The 19,404-nt window shown below is 36.7% G+C and overlaps 1 protein-coding gene across 1 annotated transcript in view; it reads right to left on the reverse strand.

Annotated features, from left to right (window-relative positions):
* Nucleotides 1-19,404, reverse strand: part of KHDRBS2 (KH RNA binding domain containing, signal transduction associated 2) — a gene marked incomplete at both ends in the record, with an annotated part of 583,702 nt that overhangs the window by 188,705 nt on the left and 375,593 nt on the right. The window contains one exon of the mRNA XM_080700366.1: nt 2,197-2,324. Within this exon, the coding sequence (XP_080556492.1) occupies nt 2,197-2,324 (128 nt within the window). The remainder of the gene's footprint in view (nt 1-2,196; nt 2,325-19,404) is intronic.

A 19,404-nucleotide genomic window follows, 5' to 3' on the forward strand; every position in this document is an offset into this window, starting at 1 on the left:
GCTTTCAGATCAATATGATTTTGTTGTGTAAAGCTATTTCCGTATTCATTTTTAATTGTTGATACATTTCATCATGTTATTTGAAACAGAAGACAACAGAACTCTCATTTTACTCTCATTAATGTTAGTGCCATTAATGATAACAATACAGCATGTGAAGTGAAGCTTAATCTTCAATGTTCATTTTCTTTTCTTTTCATGTATACAGTATTTGATCTGCATAATAAATGAAACATTGAAAAGCAAAATATTTTAATCAAAATTTTCTTCTAATAGGATATTAAAAATCTAGACTATAATGCATAATTTTATTCAATTATTACATAAAATTATAAAATATTTATTGAGATTAAAATTTTATAAGACAGACATGGTGAAACATGCTTGTAATTTTAGTACCTAGGAGAAGAGACAGAATGATCATAGGTTCATGGCCTAACTCAGCTACTTAGGGAGGCCCTCCACAACTTAGTGAGACTCTGTTTCAAAATAAAAAATGAAAATAGGGCTGAGATGTAGCTTGAAGGTAGAATGTCCCTGGTTTCAATTCCCAGTACCATATACACACATTTTAAAAATATTATATAGTCTACTTAAATATACTAAATGCAATATTAAATTAAACAACATCAATGATGAATCAAATTATGTTAATCTAATTATTTTAAAATATCAAAAGAAAGAAAATATATTTAAAAATAATTCCAATTTCAAGAAATATAGAAGAAATGTGTGCCATCTTTAGGTATTCGAAATTTCTAAATATATACTTAGGTTGAATTATGTGGACTGCTAAAATTGACAATTTAAACTACAAGAGTGACAATTTCATATGATTTAGTCCACATGATTAAACCCATTTAAGATGACTTGCAATGATGTCATTTCATAATCCATAAAAATGAGGTTAGAAATGCACAAGGCTTTATAAAAGACAAATCTCATAACAAGTATTACATTATATGACATTAATTTTTACCAATAAACACATGACCCAGATAGCATTAGAGTGCTCTATTTTTAGTTTCTAGAGATAAAATATAAAAAGCTTTAAAACAGCTTTTGCTTTAATTGAGCATAGTTTCTAGAATTTACCTGTTTATAGTTAGTTATTTCCTTGATATTTTACTTGGAAATTTATTTATTATTCTTAACTTGTTTTCTGACAAGTGTGAAACTTTAACATTTAAATTTATTATTTAAATGTTAAAATGGTGGTATTTTGTTGGTGGTGATTGAAATATTTAAGGTATGATTTCAGAAACAAATCCATAGAATACTTTAGTATCTCTTAAGATGATTTCTATGTGATATATGAAATATTATTTTAGATCTGTGTCCTTTAAAGACTTAAAGGCCAAGTATGACAGGGTGAAGAGAACAAATGAATCACACAGTGTGTGTGAAGGCTGTGAGTATTTCTTGTTTTACTTCTTTGCAAACCAAAGCTTTCTGTCGGAAGCTTGACAAATTCAAAATCATACGAAACAAATTCTAATACAAAAACATTCCAACTTCTTTGCGAAGTGAAAAAAATCAAATAAGACTCTCTGATTACCAAGAATCTTGCAAAGTCAAGTGCATTTGAACATTCTATATCCTTACCATCAATCATACGAGAAGTGAGATTCTGGTTTTCTTGTTTGATGACATATGTATTATCTATATCTATATTTCTGTATTGGTTTGTCTATCTATTTATCTCTCTTTACCTGGGAAAATTATATCAATTCAAGGACATTTAAGGCACAGAGAAAAATATAATTTCCCTTCATGCAAGGTCATACTGATTTAAGGAGAAAGTGGTTTGTATCACATGCATTCCCTAATCCTTGAGATAGAATAGAAACGAAAGTCTTAGATTCGCTGCCTTATTTTTTAAAGGTAGTTGTTAAGAACTCAAAAGGCGAATTTCAGAGTCAAACCGCCTGCAAGATAGTAGGTAAAATTTCATACACTTTTTAGTAGCTCAGTTTCTCACCTGTGTATAGAAGTCTCCTGGTACAAATTAGTGCTGTATTAATATGTGTAAAGCTTTTACATGCTATATAAGCATTTGCTATTACTGCTTTTCTGGTGGTGTTGATGATCATGACTGATATTGTTTATTTCTAACTGTGATCCTGAAAAGGCAAGACAGCAAGGGCCTGCCATTGTCCTTTTCTGTTACTTTATTTAAAATAAAAACTAATGTACCTTGAAGGAGCTGTGGGAGCTATTCTGATCCCTCTGCCTCTAATACCTCTGCCGCGACTGGAGTCTTCTGAGCCATTTAGGTAAGATAATTCACGTAGCTGTTCTTGACGAATCTCATCATTATAGTCCTAGAAGAAATAGACATGACTAGATGAGCTAAAGTGAAACATGGGGTTCTGAAAGCTGAAAATAATCTCACAGTAAGAAAATAAACTTTTCATGTGTTTTCTGGTGCCTTATTAAAAAATAACTAAGATGATATGAGAAAGGCATATATGCTTTAAACTTTTATTATTATATAGAGAAATTAAAGATGTTTCTTTTTTCAAGAAAGAACTATGCAGGACATCAGATTAGATTTTCTGAGGTATCACTTAAGGTTTCAGCTAGAAAAGGAAAGATAGCAAGATAGAACAAGAATTTGGACTATACCTTGGTTATGAGTGTCAACATGCGGATTACTGAAAAACAACTTCTCTCAGATAAATATCTATATGTTATGAATGATTGCACAAATTCAAATGGCTATGAATGCTTAAATCAAAAGGTGACAATCCTAAGGCCCAGAGTAGATGTTGTGTGTGCACATATTACGGCCATAGATGTGAACAATGATATGTTCCAGCTTCCAACAAGTGAGAAACTGTAAAATCTCACCAAACAACCTGATGTGCAACATTTTAAAAAGAGAAATTTCCTATGTATTTTAGAATTTTGCCAATGAAAAGTGAGAGCCATAGAAAGAGGCAAATTTCATAATAACAACTAGAGTCAGTCAAAGTAAAAGGGACTATCTTTATTTTTCATTGATGTGGAAATAGTAATAAAGAATAGATTTCAGTCTTTGTAGATGAATGCTACCTTTAAGTAAAAATGTCAGTCATCTATTTCTCAATTTACTAACACACACACATACACACACACACACACACACACACACACCCCTCTGGCAGAATAGTCCACAATTGAATAATTGGTTATTTGTGCCAAATGGCCAATTTGATTTATTATCTTTCTCTAAGTGATAGTAATCTAGTGGATTTTCTAATGGTAGAGAAGAGTGTAGGAGTTTACACTAGAAATATTTATAGAGGATGAACCAAGAGAGATGATGTTTGAGGGCTACCTATTGGACTGAAAGTCAATCATCTGCTGTAAACAATACCAATTAGCTGATATGTCCATGTAATATAGACTACTCATAGTCATTCACACACTTCTGTCTAGAAATTCACAGGGATGTACTCGGGTTCCAATATTTTTTTTTCTTTTTTGTGCATAATTATACATGATGGTGAGATTTACTGTGACAAATTCATATATGCACATAATTTGATTTGGTAGATTCCAGTACCCAGCACCTTTCTTTCCTCCTTTCCTTTCCCTCTTGAACCTCTTCCTCTATGCTACTGGACTCTCTGCTACTTTTATAAAATCTTTTTCTTTTGGGAGGCTGAGACCAAAGAATTGCGGTTCGCAGACAGCCTCAACTACTGAGTGATGCGCTCTGCAACTCAGGGAGACCTGGTTTCAAAATAAAGAATAAAGAAATAGGGCAGGGGAAATAGCTCAGAGGTCAAATGCTCCTGGGTTCCAGCCCTAGCCCTGAAAAAAAAAAAAAAAAAATATATATATATATATATATATATATATATATATATATATATACATGTATATATATATTCTTATTCCTTTTTTCTCTTTAGGTTTTTATATATAAGAGAAAATATACAACTATTGAATTTCTGACCTCAGCTACTTCACTTAGTATGGTGTTTCTCAGTTCTACCCTCTTTCCTTTAAATAATATAATTTTGTTCCTTATGGATGAGTAAAACTCCATTGTGTATATATACCAGTTTCTATATCCATTTACCTGTTAGTAGACACCAAGGTTGGTTTTATAACAGCTTTAGTGTGAATTGTGCTGCTTATAAACATGGACATGTGTGTATCACTACAGTATTCTGACTAATTCTTTTAGATATAGATCAAGGATTGGCACAGCTGGGTCATGTGATGGTTGCATTCCTTGTGTATTACGGATTCTCCACACTGATTTCCAGAGTGGTTTTACTAACTTACAATCCCACCAACAGTGTGTAAGTATTCATCTTTTCCCTAGCTTACAAGAATTCCTAATGCATAGCTATATTTCATGTTCCAGAGATTGTTCTTATTTTTTACATGTTCCTTTCATGTTTATCCTCTACAGCACCTGATTATAGTGATAATAGGCTCAACACAGTTAGCTGCTAGAAAAGCCATTCAGTAGAAACTTAATGTTTCTAAAAAGTCATAGATTATTCAATTGCTGCCTCCTAATTCTCACACATAAGCATCAACTAAGCTAAATAATAAACATGCCGATTATTTTATTAGGATTAAAATGTAATGAATTGCTACTACTGAGTGAACTGACCAGCTTGCTGTTAAAATGAAGCATCTAGCCCATAATTTTCATGTGTAATATTATTGATTTTTTTTGTGGTACTGGGGTTCCTTGAAGCCCTGCTACCTCTGGGCTACACTCCCAGACCTATTTTTACATTTTTATTTGGAAACAGGGTCTTCTAAGCCAGTGCGCACAGCTGGCTTTGAACCTGCGCGATCCTCCTGTCTCTGCCTCCCAAGTGCGGGGATTACAAGTGTGCGCCACCATGCCCGGCTAATATTATTGATTTTAAAGGAGACATTTGTAGTTTATTCACTTGGGAGGTCTTTATGGCTATCTCTAGATAGACTGACATTGACAACAATGGAGGCTGAGAAAGAGATGAACAAATTGCATATAAATGGAATATATGTAAAAATATACCTTAGAGTATGCATGTTTTTCATTCAAAAATCAGAATATAGTAAAATGTCATTACATAAATACAACCATAAAGTAGATGAAGAAAGAAGGAGGAAAAAAGGGAAGAGGAGAATAGGACAAAGGGCAGGGGGAGCCAGATGTGGTGCTGCATCCCTGTGATCCCAGTTCTTGGGAAACTGAGCCAGGGGGATTGATCACAGGTTCCAGTACAGACTCAGTAAATAGTGAGACTCAACAACATCATGGGAGCCATAGATGAGCAAATAAGGCGACCTACCTGAGGGACGTGGGTGGAGGCAAACTCCCTAGTATACATGATGTACATTCACAAGCATATCAAAGCCGATCCCTAAGCCAGACATGCACTATATTAAGATTTCAATGCATCAATAAAAATTAAAAATAAATAAGTAAAAAGTAAAAGGGCTGGGGGTGTGGCTCAGAGGTAGAATGCTCTCTGGATTCAATCCTCAGTAACACACACATACACTCACACAAAGAAAAAAGGAGTACTGAGAAAAATAGAGGACAGGATGAGAAAGAGGGAGAAAAATGTTGAGATGAAATAAAGTCCAATCTGTTCAGGCCTTCCTGCATCCCTACCCTCAGGTTGATTCTTGGATTGGCCACGTTGGTTTACTTTAGATATTAGGACAATTAAAAACACGACAAAATAATAGGCTGAAAAAATTCCTGTAAATTGAGGCTTGCCCTCTCTCCACACTGGAGACCCTTGTGCCAGCAGCTGAAGAAGCCCAGGCTAGCTTTCTAGAGGACAGGAGATCATATCATGGAGAGAGGTTCCCATCAATCCCATCCTCCCTTCCATCCCATTTGAGTCCCCAGACATGTGAGTAAGGACATTCTTGCCCATCCAGGCCCAGTCAGTTGATAGAGATGAGACAAACATGCAACAGTCCCCAAAACCAGAATAAAGAGATAGCTTGATGCCCTTAGGCATTAAGTGCTGCAGTGGTTTGTTCTGAGCAAAAGCTACAAGACACAGAGCAGGCTGCCAGAAGACAGCATGAGAGGCATTTGTAAGCAGCCTGTCTCTAGCCCTCTCCAGAGGGAGAGTCCTGGGATCTCGACATTGTCTCTGTGTCTCTTGGTCAGATGCATCCTTAGTTGGAAGTCAAAATGTGTGAATGTCATAGCCTCTTATTAACAATTTAGTTGTCCACTAAATCTTCTTGTTTGGAGTGCATGCTCACCAATCCAACTGTACTGGGATTCGGCTCCTAGTCAGAAATCTGCTAAGATAGAGAGACTTTGCCAGTCTTATTAATGTTAACATTTAGGACTGAAGGTTAATTTTCTTTTTGGTAGTACTGGGGTTCCTGGAAGCCCTTCTACCTCCGGGCTACACTCCCAGACCTATTTTTACATTTTTATTTGGAAACAGGGTCTCCTAAGCCAGCGTGCGGCTGGCTTCGAACCTACACGATCCTCCTGTCTCTGCCTCCAAGCACGGGGATTACAAGCGTGCGCCACCATGCCCGGCATTGAAGGTTAATTCTTAATATAATCAAGATCATTATTGCTAATTTATCATCAAGTTTCTCATAAGCTTAGTACAAAAACTCTGTTTTAAGAGATGAATCATCCCCCAATGTTATGGTGGCCATGAGGATGCAAAGAATTACAAGTGTCACTCACCAAGAACCCCAGTTGCTCTGTTCTAAAATCCTGCTACCCAAGAGTGTCTCTCAGGTGACGGCTAAATGTATTTGAGTGCAAAAATAGGTCCATTCCTGGGGACACGGGACTCTTCAATGCCTCAAGGATTCCTTTACAGAATTGCTGAACGACTTTCAACTCCATTGCTCAGTTACTAGAAGGCTCACACCTCTCTTTCCTTGGGGTCAGTTACTGGTGTGAGGGCTCTCCGGGCCTCCTTGGCTTCCTCTTTCTTTTGTCACAAAAGCATTTTTTCCTAATAAAATTTTGTCCTGTTTATCCCGTTTCAGCATCTGCTTCTTGGAAAACCTAAATTAACATGCATACACAAGTGAGTTCCTAAGTTTACAAAGTTGAGGGCTTTGATAACGTCATTTATGTTAATGCTGGTGAGGCCGATTCCATTCAATATTCCTGATACTATGACTAAATTGATCTACTTGCAGTCTCCTACTTAAAAATGATTATGAATACACTGAGTATTAAACTGGTAACATTATCAAAAAGCAATAATCAGTACTTTTCAAAAAATGCAAGTTGCTCAATTTTCTCACTTCACTCAGTAAGAAAATATGAAATAATCTTGGAGGTGGGCAAATACAACCAATATTTTAAGTAAGAGATTGGAGCAGTTTGACTGGAACAGAGAAAGTGTGGTAGCAATGAAAAAGCTACTGTCTAGCTGGGTGTGGGGGTACATGCCTGTAATACCAGTACTTGGGAGGCTGAGACAGGAGGGGCACAGGTTTGAGGACAGCCTCAATAAGCAGTGAGATCTCATCAACCTAATGAGACCCTGTTTCAAAATAAAAAATAAAATATGGGGGTGTAACTCAGAGTTAGAATGTGCCTGTGTTCAATCCCCATCACCACATGCACACACACACACACACACACACACACACACACACACACACAGAGCTATTCTCTGAATGTGTATGGTAGTGTATGAGAGACAAAATACGGACAGTCACAAGTAGTATAAGAGTTCTTCAGTACTTGTATTACAAGAATAATCCAAGAATTTAGGAGGTTGGGGCAGGAAGATTGCAGGTTCTAGGACAGCCTCAGAAACATAGTGAAACCCTTAGCAACCTAGAGAGACCCTGATTCAAAAAAATAAAAAAAAGCAAAAAAGGGTTTTGAGTATAGCCCAGAGATAGAATGCCCCTGGGTTCAATCCCAAGTACCACACACACACACACACACACACACACACACACACACACAAATAAAAAAAGTATGCTCTCTTGCTACCAAAATTAGTTTTTAAGTTTGCTACTTGAAATAATAACAAAGATATACACAATATTTTCATATGTTTATTTTGCCTGGTGTGAGGTTAATTTGCCCCATGAAACAACCTCCATGAAATTTCTGAGTGCTCCTTTTTGCCTTCCCACTGTGACAGCATATGGTATAAACAATATACACAAAAGCTCAGAGCAGACAGATGTTTGGATGTTCCTAGAAAGGACTGATGCTCACAGTCCACATATTTAATGTATATGCATACTTTCCCAGTTATGTACACTCCTGTCCATCTGTCATGGTGGCATTTTGCCCAAATACAAATTGGGAAGATTATTTCACTTGTGTTTAGATGCCAGGTAATGACAGGTGTAGAGAGGCTACCTGGGGCACAGTGAGGGACCATTTTCCTGCCAAGTCCCCTCTGCTGAGACTCTGGTGGGCACTGGAGCCACACATTTAATACTGCTATTAAAACCGCCAGAAACATGTGAATATAAACTTGGCTCTACCAATGCCAAGACTGCCACACAACATCAGGGAAAATGAAATGTAGCCTGTGATCCTTATGGGCCATGACAAAGAGACCCAAGAGATCTTCAGTCCCCACAAACTGTTAGGTCAGGATGCTTTAACCAGAGTAAGAAACCAGAAAGTGTAGGTCCTGCCAAGATCATACTTGTAACTGCATTGGAATGGGTAGGAAACTATTTCAGAAAACAACTAGTGCTATGTTGGACGTTATTTACCCAAACAGCTTAAGCTGTTAGATAACATCTGAGCCAACACAGGGTGAACTTTAATCAGCCCAGACTTGGGATCAGAAAAACTCATTAACAAAAGATAAAGAATAGTCAATTAAGATTTATTATGAATCTGCTTGGTGCATGACTCTGCATAAGGTTTACACAAAGGCTTTCTAAAACGTATGCATCAAAGGAAATTGAATCCTGCAAAGTCAAAATGTTGTAGACTTTGAATCTTAAACTGCTGGGGATGGTGATTCTGTTACTAAAGAATGTTCCCACCCCCATTATTAAAATCATACTGCTTGGTACAGAAACTCATCATAGAATATCAATACAGAATAGATGGAGATATTTTCCAGGATTGCTGGAAAGGCTTATTTTCTGTTTTGTTTTGTTTGACTTTATTAAACATTGGTCACTGACATATGAGGTGAGTTGTAGGAGCAGCAAAGGACTCACATATCTGTTATAATACTTGTGTGTCTCCTAATTTAGAAAATTAGCCACTGCCTCAATAGAGATTCAGGATACTAAAAGAATATTTAGGTAATATGAAATATGAAATGTCAAATTTGAGCTGTTATTCTAATAATATAAAGTTCCATTTATCAAAGTAAAGTCAAAATGACTAAATTGTCTTCAGCAAATTTTCTTGGCAAATTATTGAGTATATGACACAGGAGTTTTATTGCATTTTAAGTAAAATATTGGCATTAGTTTTATACTTTTGCTTAACATCTACCTTAATTTAAAAATATACAAATTGAATTTTTTGTTTCACACAAAATTTGTGCTTATTGATGTAAGGAGTCAATGAATTAAAATTCTTACGAGGAACTCATCACGCTAAGTAAACATTGAAAAGAGCGTGTGAATATTTTGAACATGAAAAGGGTTGGTAGTATATGGTGCACAGGGGTGATTTTTACCAATAATTTTGCAGTTCTAGTCCTTCTCATATAAATGGAAAATTTATAAATTTAAGTAGTGATATATCCAATAAAAATGATTTAAAGTACCTAAAAGGGTGTTACTAAAATGATTCATTCTTCCTCTATTCAGTGTATATCTGAGTGACATGTAAGTGTCAGACGCTCATGTAGGTGCCAGGACACACGGGAGGAAAGCCCCAACCTCCTGGAGCTCAGGCGCATATAGACAATCAGATTGGATTTCCCAACTTGTTTGTGGAGATCATAGCAAGCAGCACTTGAAGAAACACTTCAACAAGGATAAAAGCCTTAGTATTCTTAACAAAAGCAGCCACTACCTGCTCAATTCAATTTTGACCCTTGTGCTAAATTAAAAGACTTGATGTATTCCCAATATTACATTAGTGTTTTGTAACTGCTACTTTTTGTAATATTTTTAAAAGGCTGACTTCTACGGTTTTGTTTTAGAAAAGAAGGTATCTACTCTATTTCATCATAAGAAAACCCTTCTTAAGTTCTTCATTATTTTTCCTGCATGTGAAAATACTGTGATAATTCCTTCTAACTATATTATTTGTTGCTTATTTATTTTAGAATCTTATTGAGGAAACTTCATCATAGTGACATTCAAAGTGATATATTCAGATATACACACAACATCTCTTGATATGGTTCCTTTCTAACCCCATACAGACACCTATCTCTTCTCTTTCTATACATGCTAATAAGGTTATTAGTGATGGCCTCACATATGGTAATAATATAATTTGGTCTATTTTCTTCCTCAAGCCTCTTTCTCCCACTTCTGTCCTTCCTACTCTGGTCCCCATACCCTCTTCTATTGATCTCACTCCTAATTTTCATGAAGTTTATTTTCTTTCTAGTTTCCACATGTATGAGAAACATACTGACCCTTTACTTTCTGACTCTGGCTGATCGCACTTAGCATAATGTTTTCTGGTTCCATCCATTATCCTGCAGATGATATAGTTTTGTTCTTTTATATGGCTGGGTAAAACTGTATTATGTGTATATACCATATTTTCTTTATCTATTATCTGTTGAAGGACAACTAGGTTGGTTTCATAATTTGCCTATTGTGAGTTGTAGTGCTATAAACATGGTATTCATGTTTCACTAGAGAATTCTATCTTTAATTCTTTGGGAAAGATAATAAGGAGTGGTAGGGCTGGGTCATATGGTGGTTCCATTCCATGGACAGCAACTGAGGAGATGGACTGTGGGTGAGATATAATACAGTAATTACATATATATTAGAACAATACTGGAAAAAGTTTCAAAACATAATGTGAAAATTCCCAACATATACCAAGAAATAAATTAGAGTTGCAAAATGAGAAGGACTCAGAGCCCCTCATTTCTTTCCTTGCTTCCATTAATTTTTCTTCCATAGAAGCCATTTGTGAAGCTACTCAGCTGGGCTTCTCTTCCATAACTTACTGAGGTCTTTCAATGGATTGTGAATCATGTTTACCTTTCTGCGGTAGACTCAGTCAGCTACAAAATGGATCTTGTCTTGGATCTCCTCTGGCAGGAACAAACCTCTAGTTGGGGGAGACCTGGATTTTCTTCTCTGGTAAACCCATGGCAAAGCAGCTGACATTACTGGATTTCTCCTCTGAAGGGGACAGGACACCTCTAAGCTCCCAAACTTCTCCCCAAATGTCCTAATCCTATAGCCCATCCAAAAAGCTCTCCTCAAGATCAGTAGGGTCAGCTGAATTGGGCATTCTCTTTCCATCCTCCAATACATTCCCAAATTTATTGGCTCATTGCACCCTTTTCTAAAAAAAAAAAAAAAAAAAAAAAAGAATTACCTAGGTCCCTTGGCACTTTAACTCCCCCCCACACTTTTTTTGTTTTGGTGGTACTGTGGTTCCTGGAAGCCATTCTACCTCTGGGCTACACTCCCAGACCTATTTTTATATTTTTATTTGGAATCAGGGTCTCTTAAGCTAGCACGGCTGGCTTGGAACCTGCATGATCCTCCTGTTTCAGCCTCCCAAGCGTGGGGATTACAAGTGTACGCTACCACACCCGGCGTCTACTACCCCTTATTTTTATTCAACACTCTCAGTACCTGAGTCCACTATCCACCCACTGGTCCAGCCTTCCACCCCAGTAGAAGTCTCACTGATTTAGGAAATATATGCACTATACTATGAGCATATGTATCTGGTAGTCTGAATCAATTCCACTCTGCATGGCACAAGAAGCCACTAGATCTTCTCAGAAAACACTGGAGTAATGGGCCCTTTACCAAGATTCCTTTCAGTCCTTGGATCTCTTCCCTCTCTAGCCCTGCATATTGGAAAGCAATAATTGGAATGTTTGGATTCTCATGGAATCACTCCCAATATCAGGTACTTTAATCCCATTCAGCCTTTCTATTAAGCCTTTCTTATTTCTTTAAGCCTTTCTTGTATTTTTCAAGTCCATTCTTTAGAGATATGGTATCAAGAATTAGCATTAGCCCTGATTTCTCCCTAACCTCTTTCCCTATTCATTAAAAAATTTCTTTACACAAACTCTAATTAGAAGGAGGTAACTGCTTCTATGGTTAATATTAGACTTTGATTCTTTTCACCTCAATGAGAGAATTGATAAAAAGTGGAGATCAGCTAAATAACACCAGTTTCCCTCTATTTCCTATAAAATCAAACATTTATCCTTTGCCTGAAGGCAAGATTCTTTTATTGTTCTAAAGATTTAGAGTACTAGAATAGGCTCATATAATTTATTATTGGGGACAGAAAACAAGATTTCTATTGAAACTTTGTGAAAAAGAAGGGAACATTTGAGTCTCATTGCTGAAAAAGTGTAGTTACTTAATATATTAGCATTGTATATACATTAAATAAAACAAATATTCTTGTTTAACTGTGTGTGTGAGTGTGTGCATTTTATGTGCTAAAATTCCAGTAAACAAGGCAGCCCTCCTTAAACTTACATTCTAATGTGATAAAACATAAAAACAGTGAGCAAAAGAATAAGGCAGCTCAGTTAAGAGAGGAGTAATACCATGAGGGAGGTATATAACTAAAGGACTGGGAAAGATGGCTTACATGGGAAGTCAGCCATGACCCCCCTGCAGAGCTAACACTTGAATTGAGACCAGATGTCACATGGGGTCAATAGTTGCTTTGAGTCTCCACAAAATGTGACATTTATTTTGCATGTGTGTGTGTTTTCTTTTTCTTTCTTTCTTTTTTGCACCAGCATTGATGCTGGTGAAGAATATGAATTATGATTGGATCCTTAGGACTCTACTGGCAGTAAAGGATTTTTGTGGTAAGAATCTCAATGTTACTCAGGCATAAGCAAACCACAAAGCCATTAACTGGCTGTCTTCTCTACTATTGTGGATACTTTCTCCAAAGCATCAGTAAGTACAAAGTAGAGCTCTGATCTCGTTCATCTTTCATGTCCAGATAATTTATAGATTAGAAATATATACCTGGATTTTTACTTTATAATGGACAAGATTTTCCCAGGTGATTTGAGTTCTATAGTTTTCTAAAACACACTTAATTCTCCTGATGCCTGCAAATTAGCCATCCTGAGACCTAACATTTAGTTTGAGATTTCCATGTTGTCTTGTTTTGAAAAGCTCAAAAGACATTTATAAAATCTCACTGATTGCGCCTGGCATGGTGGCGCACACTTGTAATCCCCACACTTGGGAGGTGGAGACAGGAGGATCGTGCAGGTTTGAAGCCAGCCTCGCTGGCTTAAGAGACCCTGTTTCCAAATAAAAAAACATTAAAAAATAGGTCTGGGAGTGTAGCCCGGAGGTAGAAGGGTTTCCATGAACCCCCGTACCACCACCCCCCAAAAAAATCTCATTAATTTACAAACCTGTATTTTTAATTTATTGATTTGTATGTAGGCAAAATTGTTGATGTAAGGTAGAAAATCTAGTTCTAACAAAATTACTCATGTGTGTGTGTGTGTGTGTGTGTGTGTGTGTGTGTGTTGCTGGGGATTGAACACAGGGACACTGTGCCTCTGAGCTATATCCCAGCTCTATTTTATTTTCTTGACACAGGGTCTGACTGAGTTGTGGAGGGCCTGGCTAAGTTGCTAAAGCTGGCCACAAACCTGCGATCCTTTTGTCTCAGCCTCCCAAGTGTGCACCACTATGAACACTATGCCCAGCTTTTTTGCTATTCATCTATTTTTGTGCAATACAATGTGAGTTTTGAGGATTCACCCAAACTTTTTAGATATTCCACTTTTTGTTTTATCCCTACAGTATAATTATATATACAAATCAATATTAGAAGATTATTTGAGTCCTGACTAAGTATTAGCCTTTTGTTCATAATCACTAACAATATAAATACGGATCTGATAGCTAAAATACAGCTGAAAATTAATGAAGGATAAAAGTAAATGATCAGTCAAGATTTTTAGAAAATGAGAAGACCAAGTCATAGACTTGGAATAAAACCCTTAAAAGATGCATGTAATGGATCTAATGTACACACACAAACTTAGCAAAGCCAGTTACTGAGCTGAGCTGAAGGTGGGAAGGAAGAAGGAGTGGGGTGGGAGCTGGGGAGGGCTCAGCGAGGGCTGTGTGCATGTATGCCTCCATCACCTGGAATCTCATCATGATGTATGACTACAATGCACCAATAAAAATAAATAAATAAAAATGTATATTAAAAGCCTTGATTTGGAGTTGAAAATGTAAACATTCCTTTTTCCTATTTCTGCAATTACCTACAATTATAGAAATAAAAGAGATGATTTAAAAAAAAAGATGTATCTAATACAGGACTGTTAACTCCCAAACATTTTAAACATAATAGTGAGGAAAAGAACAAATCAATAAATGAACAAATCTGAGCAAAGAAGATAAACAAATGAAGAAATAAAGCATATGAAAAGATGTCTATCACTATATGCCATTAGGAACTGCAAAATTAAAACAATGAAAAACCACTATATTCATGTATTAGAATTTGAAATATCCAGAATGCTTATAACACCAACTATTAGTGAGGATATGGCACAACAGGAAATTCCATTTATTGTTGGTGAGAATTCAGAATGGTATAACCGCTTTGGATATTTGACAAAGGAGCCAAAAACATACACTGGAAGAAAGATCGTCTGTTCAACAAATGGTGTTAGCAAAACTGGTTAACCATATGCAGAAAAATGGAAATTAATCCCACTTTCTCACCCTGCACAAGAGTCAATTCAAGTTGAATCAAAGACTTGGAAATTAGACCATGGACCTTGAGGCTCCTTGAAGAGGGCATAGGTCCAGTACTGCAATGCATAGGCACAGATAAAAACTTTCTCAACAAGACCCCAAAGGCACAAGAAACTAAAAGGTGAATCAATACGTGGGCTTTCATGAAACTGAAGAGCTTCTATGGAGCAAATGAAACTGTCAAGAACCTCAACCGAGAGCCAACAGAATGGAAGAAAATTTTTGTCACCTACTCCTCTGATAGAGGATTAATATCTATTATATACAGAGAACTCAAGAAACTCAACACTAAAAAAAAACAAATCATCCAATCAAAAAATGGGCAAGTGAACTAAATAGACACTTCACGAAAGAAGAAATTCAAATGGTCAATAAATACATGAAAAAATGCTCAACATCATTGGCAATCAAAGAGTTGCAAATCAAAACTACCATGAGATTTCACCTAACTCCAACTAGAGATTTCACTTAACTCCAACTAGAATGGTAATCATTCAAAACACAAACAACAAATGCTAGCAAGGATTGAAGAAGGGGGAACCCTAAAACATTGTTGGCGGGATTGCAAATTAGTGCAATCACTTTGGAAAACAATATGAAGGATCCTCAGAAGAATGTGAACAAATTTACCATTTGACTCAGCAATACTACTTTTGGGTATATACCCCAAAGAAAGCAAACCAAACTACCAAACTAATGCATGCATACTATGTTCATAGCTCACAATTCACCATTACCAAATCATAAAACTAGCCAAGATGTCCATTAACAGATGAATGGATTACAAAACTGTGGGATATGTATACAATGGAATTTTACTCAGCCATAAAAAACACAATTACATCATTTTCATGGAAATGGATGGAACTGGAAGACATTCTGCTAAGCGAGATTAGTCAGTCACAAAAAATAAGAAATCAGATGCCTTCACTAATATGTGAAAGCTAAGGAGAAATGGGTCATAGGAGGAACTCTAGGTGAAAAAGGAAATCCTATAGAGGAGCAAATAAGTCAACCTAACTGATGGGATGGGAAGGGGAAAGAAGGAAACTCTCTAAAGCACATGATGTACTTAAACATATAGATGTCAACCACTAAGCCAAACATAGGAAGGAGAGATGGAAAGGAATGGGGTAGGGGTTGGGTAGAGGCTAACTGTGTGATGTGTGCATATATGTCTATACAAGATTTTTATCCCATTATGATGTATGAATACAATGTACCAATAAAAAAAAATGCACGAATGTGGTGTGGGATGCCAGTAGTGAGGAAGGGTATGCATGTGTGTGGAAGAGTTGTATGATAAGTCTCTTTAACTTTCCATCTGTTTTTCTGAAAAACTGAAACCACAGTAAGAACAAGGCATATTTAAAAATCACTGAAGGCACCAGATGCAGTGGCACATGGCTGTAATCTCAATACTTGGGAGGCTGAGACAGGAGGCTCACAGGTTCAAGACCAGTGTATAATAATTTAACAAGACCCTGCTTAAGAAAAGGGGGTCTGAGGGTATAGCTCAGTGGTAGAACTCCCCTGGGTTCAAATGCCAGTATCATGAGCACATGGAAAATCAATCAAAACATTGTTTCAATAGTATAATATTATAAATTCCTTTAGATGGAGGTGAAACAGCCTATATAAGCTCTTTTTATATTTTTTGTTTTAAAATAGGGTCTCACTAGGTCACTAGGAGTCTTCCTAAATTGTTGACTTGTTGTGAACCTCCAATCTTCCTGTCTCAGCCTCTAAAGTACTGGGATTACAGGCATGTACCACCACACCACACTAAGTGATTCTTAAGTTTTATTCTTGTTCCAATATTTTGTCATCCTAGACATATTTAGAAGCTAAGCATGCTGGAATCAAGCACTTAGACACCCGAATCAGAGCTCTGAGGCCCTGGCTCAGCATATACTCAGGAGCTAGATGATGGGCTGAACCCTGTCCCCAGTATTTATGTCAATGCTTGAATCCCATTCCTTAGTATTTGAAGAGGATACAGGGTCTTTGGGGAAAAAATTGAATCTAGATATGTTCATGAGGGTGGGATATACATGGTGGGATTAGTATCCTTTTAAGTAGAGATACCAGAAACCTGTGCACATGCCCCCATCCCTCTCCAAAATGTAAAAAGTGGCTATCTTCAAACTGAGCAAAGTCTCTCTAGAACCCCACTCTACTGGTACCACCACCATCTCAGACCTCTAGTCTCCAAAATCTTTGAGAAAATACATTTCTGTCTTTTAAGTGGGCCAGTTTTTGGTATTTGGTCATGACAGCCAGAGCTGACTAGGAGAAGCTATGGTGTTGCTGTCCTTCTGAATTTATGCACTCTTTCTGATAATAGAAAAGGCTCAAAATATCACATTGTCCTTGTTCCTAAACTGCTATTATTGCTGCTACTGTTGGTGGTGATATACTTGTATGTGTTTGACATGTGTGTAAAGTGTGTGTATTGTAGTTGCTTGACTAATGGATTAAGACTAAGTGAGCAAATGATACAGATAATTAGATAGGCTGCTTTTTGGGCCTGGAGACAGGAATTCTGAGCTGGACTCTGTCTATATTGCATTAGAAGAAAATCACTTTCCTCCATCTTAATAGAGTTAAATAAAACCTGACCCCAGTTCTGTAAATATGAAGACAATCCACACTCTGTAGTGAGACTCTAGCTAACCGCATACTATTTTCAGACATGCCCATTTATATGCCCAGGGTTCTATGTAGTACACCTCTATGGGCAAATGGCAGGCAAGGACCAGGTAAGTAGAAAGGCTGAATACACAAGCAAACTGGGGTGGTGGGGTTTATAGGAAGTATACAACTGAGCTAAATTTCTGAAAAATACAAAAGACATTTCAAGGAGTCAGAAAAGAGTTAGCAAGAGCAACAGAAATGTGACTAAGGGCATGAGAGAAATGAGATTGAGTAGCTCACATTATAACAAAACGAGCAATAAATGATAGCACGGTCATCCATCGGCACGTTGGAAATCGACTGTACAGAGCTTGATGAGGTCTAAATTCACAGTGCGATTAGATGAAACTGTAATGTCAAAATCACTCATGTAAACCAGCTGGCTCTTAAGACCCATTTTCTTTTAGGGCTAATGTATTGGCTACTTTTTGCATAATGTCTCTTTGTAGAAACATGGCTAAAACATGATCATTCATTTAGTGTCTGCCATCTCAAAGGTATTCCTTCATTGAATTTCTCTATTTCTATTTTGTTTGGTCATACTTACTGTAATATAAATCCTAAAAACAACAACAACAAAGTACCATCAAGCCATTACACCTTTTAAATTTTGCAGACCACTGGTATACTTAAGCAGTAATGGGGAGACCCTGCTCTCTCTCGGGAGCTGTAAGTTCTTGTCCTGTACATGTGGAGCCTGCAGAACTGGGTGTTTGAGGACACACAGGTGAAATACCACTTCAGTACCTTTTCCTCCTTTTTAAAATTCTAAGAGTGGTGTGAGAAAATCTATTTTTATGTATTTCAAGTCAGAACAAAAATCAATTTGTACTTAAAAAAATATGATACAAGACCCCAGAGCTTCAAGTACATAAAATACATGATTATGCCATTATTGTACAACAGTAACATTTAGGTTATTTAATTTCATGATAAAAAAATTAAGTCCCATGCCAGTTTCAGGAGAGTGAAGTTTTAAAATCATGATCTTAAATTGTCAATACTGGACTTCAACTTGGGGTGTGATGTATTAACTGTAGATATGATTGTCTGCTCCCACTGTCTGGATAACGCTAAAGCTTCCAGGGCCTAATGTTCATATTTACAAAGTATGATTAATAACAGTAATGGAAAAATAATATGACTATCAGGAGACTTAGAGCTGGGTGTAGTAGCACATGCTTGTAATCCCAGCATTTGGGAGACTGAGACAGGAGGACTGTGGTTCGAGGCCGCCATCAGCTACTTAGTGAGGCCTTTTGCAACTCAGTGAGACCCTGTTTTAAAAATAAAGACTAAAAAATAAGGTTGGAGTATATCTCAAAGGTAGAATGTCCCTGGGTTCCATCCCCAGTACCACACACAAAAATGTAAATTTCATATGATGGTATTTAGCACATACTGAATATGTGTAACATTAGCTATTATTTTTTCCATAGGGAACACAGGATACTAGATTCTGAGCTACCATCTATTCAAAATAATAAGGTAAGTCTCTTCCTTATTCTACTTCTCTGAAAATTTCAGCTAAAGAGCAATTCTGAAATGTCAAATATATGTGAATTTTTTTTTTGTGTGTGTGTGTGTATACATTACTAAGAATTGAACTCAGAAGCATTCTACCTCTTAGCTACAGCCCAACACTTTTTTTTTTTAAATGGTTGCTGAGAGGCTCACTAAGTTGCTAAGGCTGGTCTTGAACCTATGATCCTCCTTTTTCAGTCTCCCAAGTATGAGGATTATAGATGTGTGCCACCATAACTGGCACATATGAATACATTTTCGTCATTGTTCTTCTAAAGTGTTTGAGAATCTTTGGACCTTTTTTCACAT

This window comes from Muscardinus avellanarius (assembly GCF_963383645.1).
Source record: "Muscardinus avellanarius genome assembly, chromosome: 8".
Taxonomy (NCBI): domain Eukaryota; kingdom Metazoa; phylum Chordata; class Mammalia; order Rodentia; family Gliridae; genus Muscardinus; species Muscardinus avellanarius.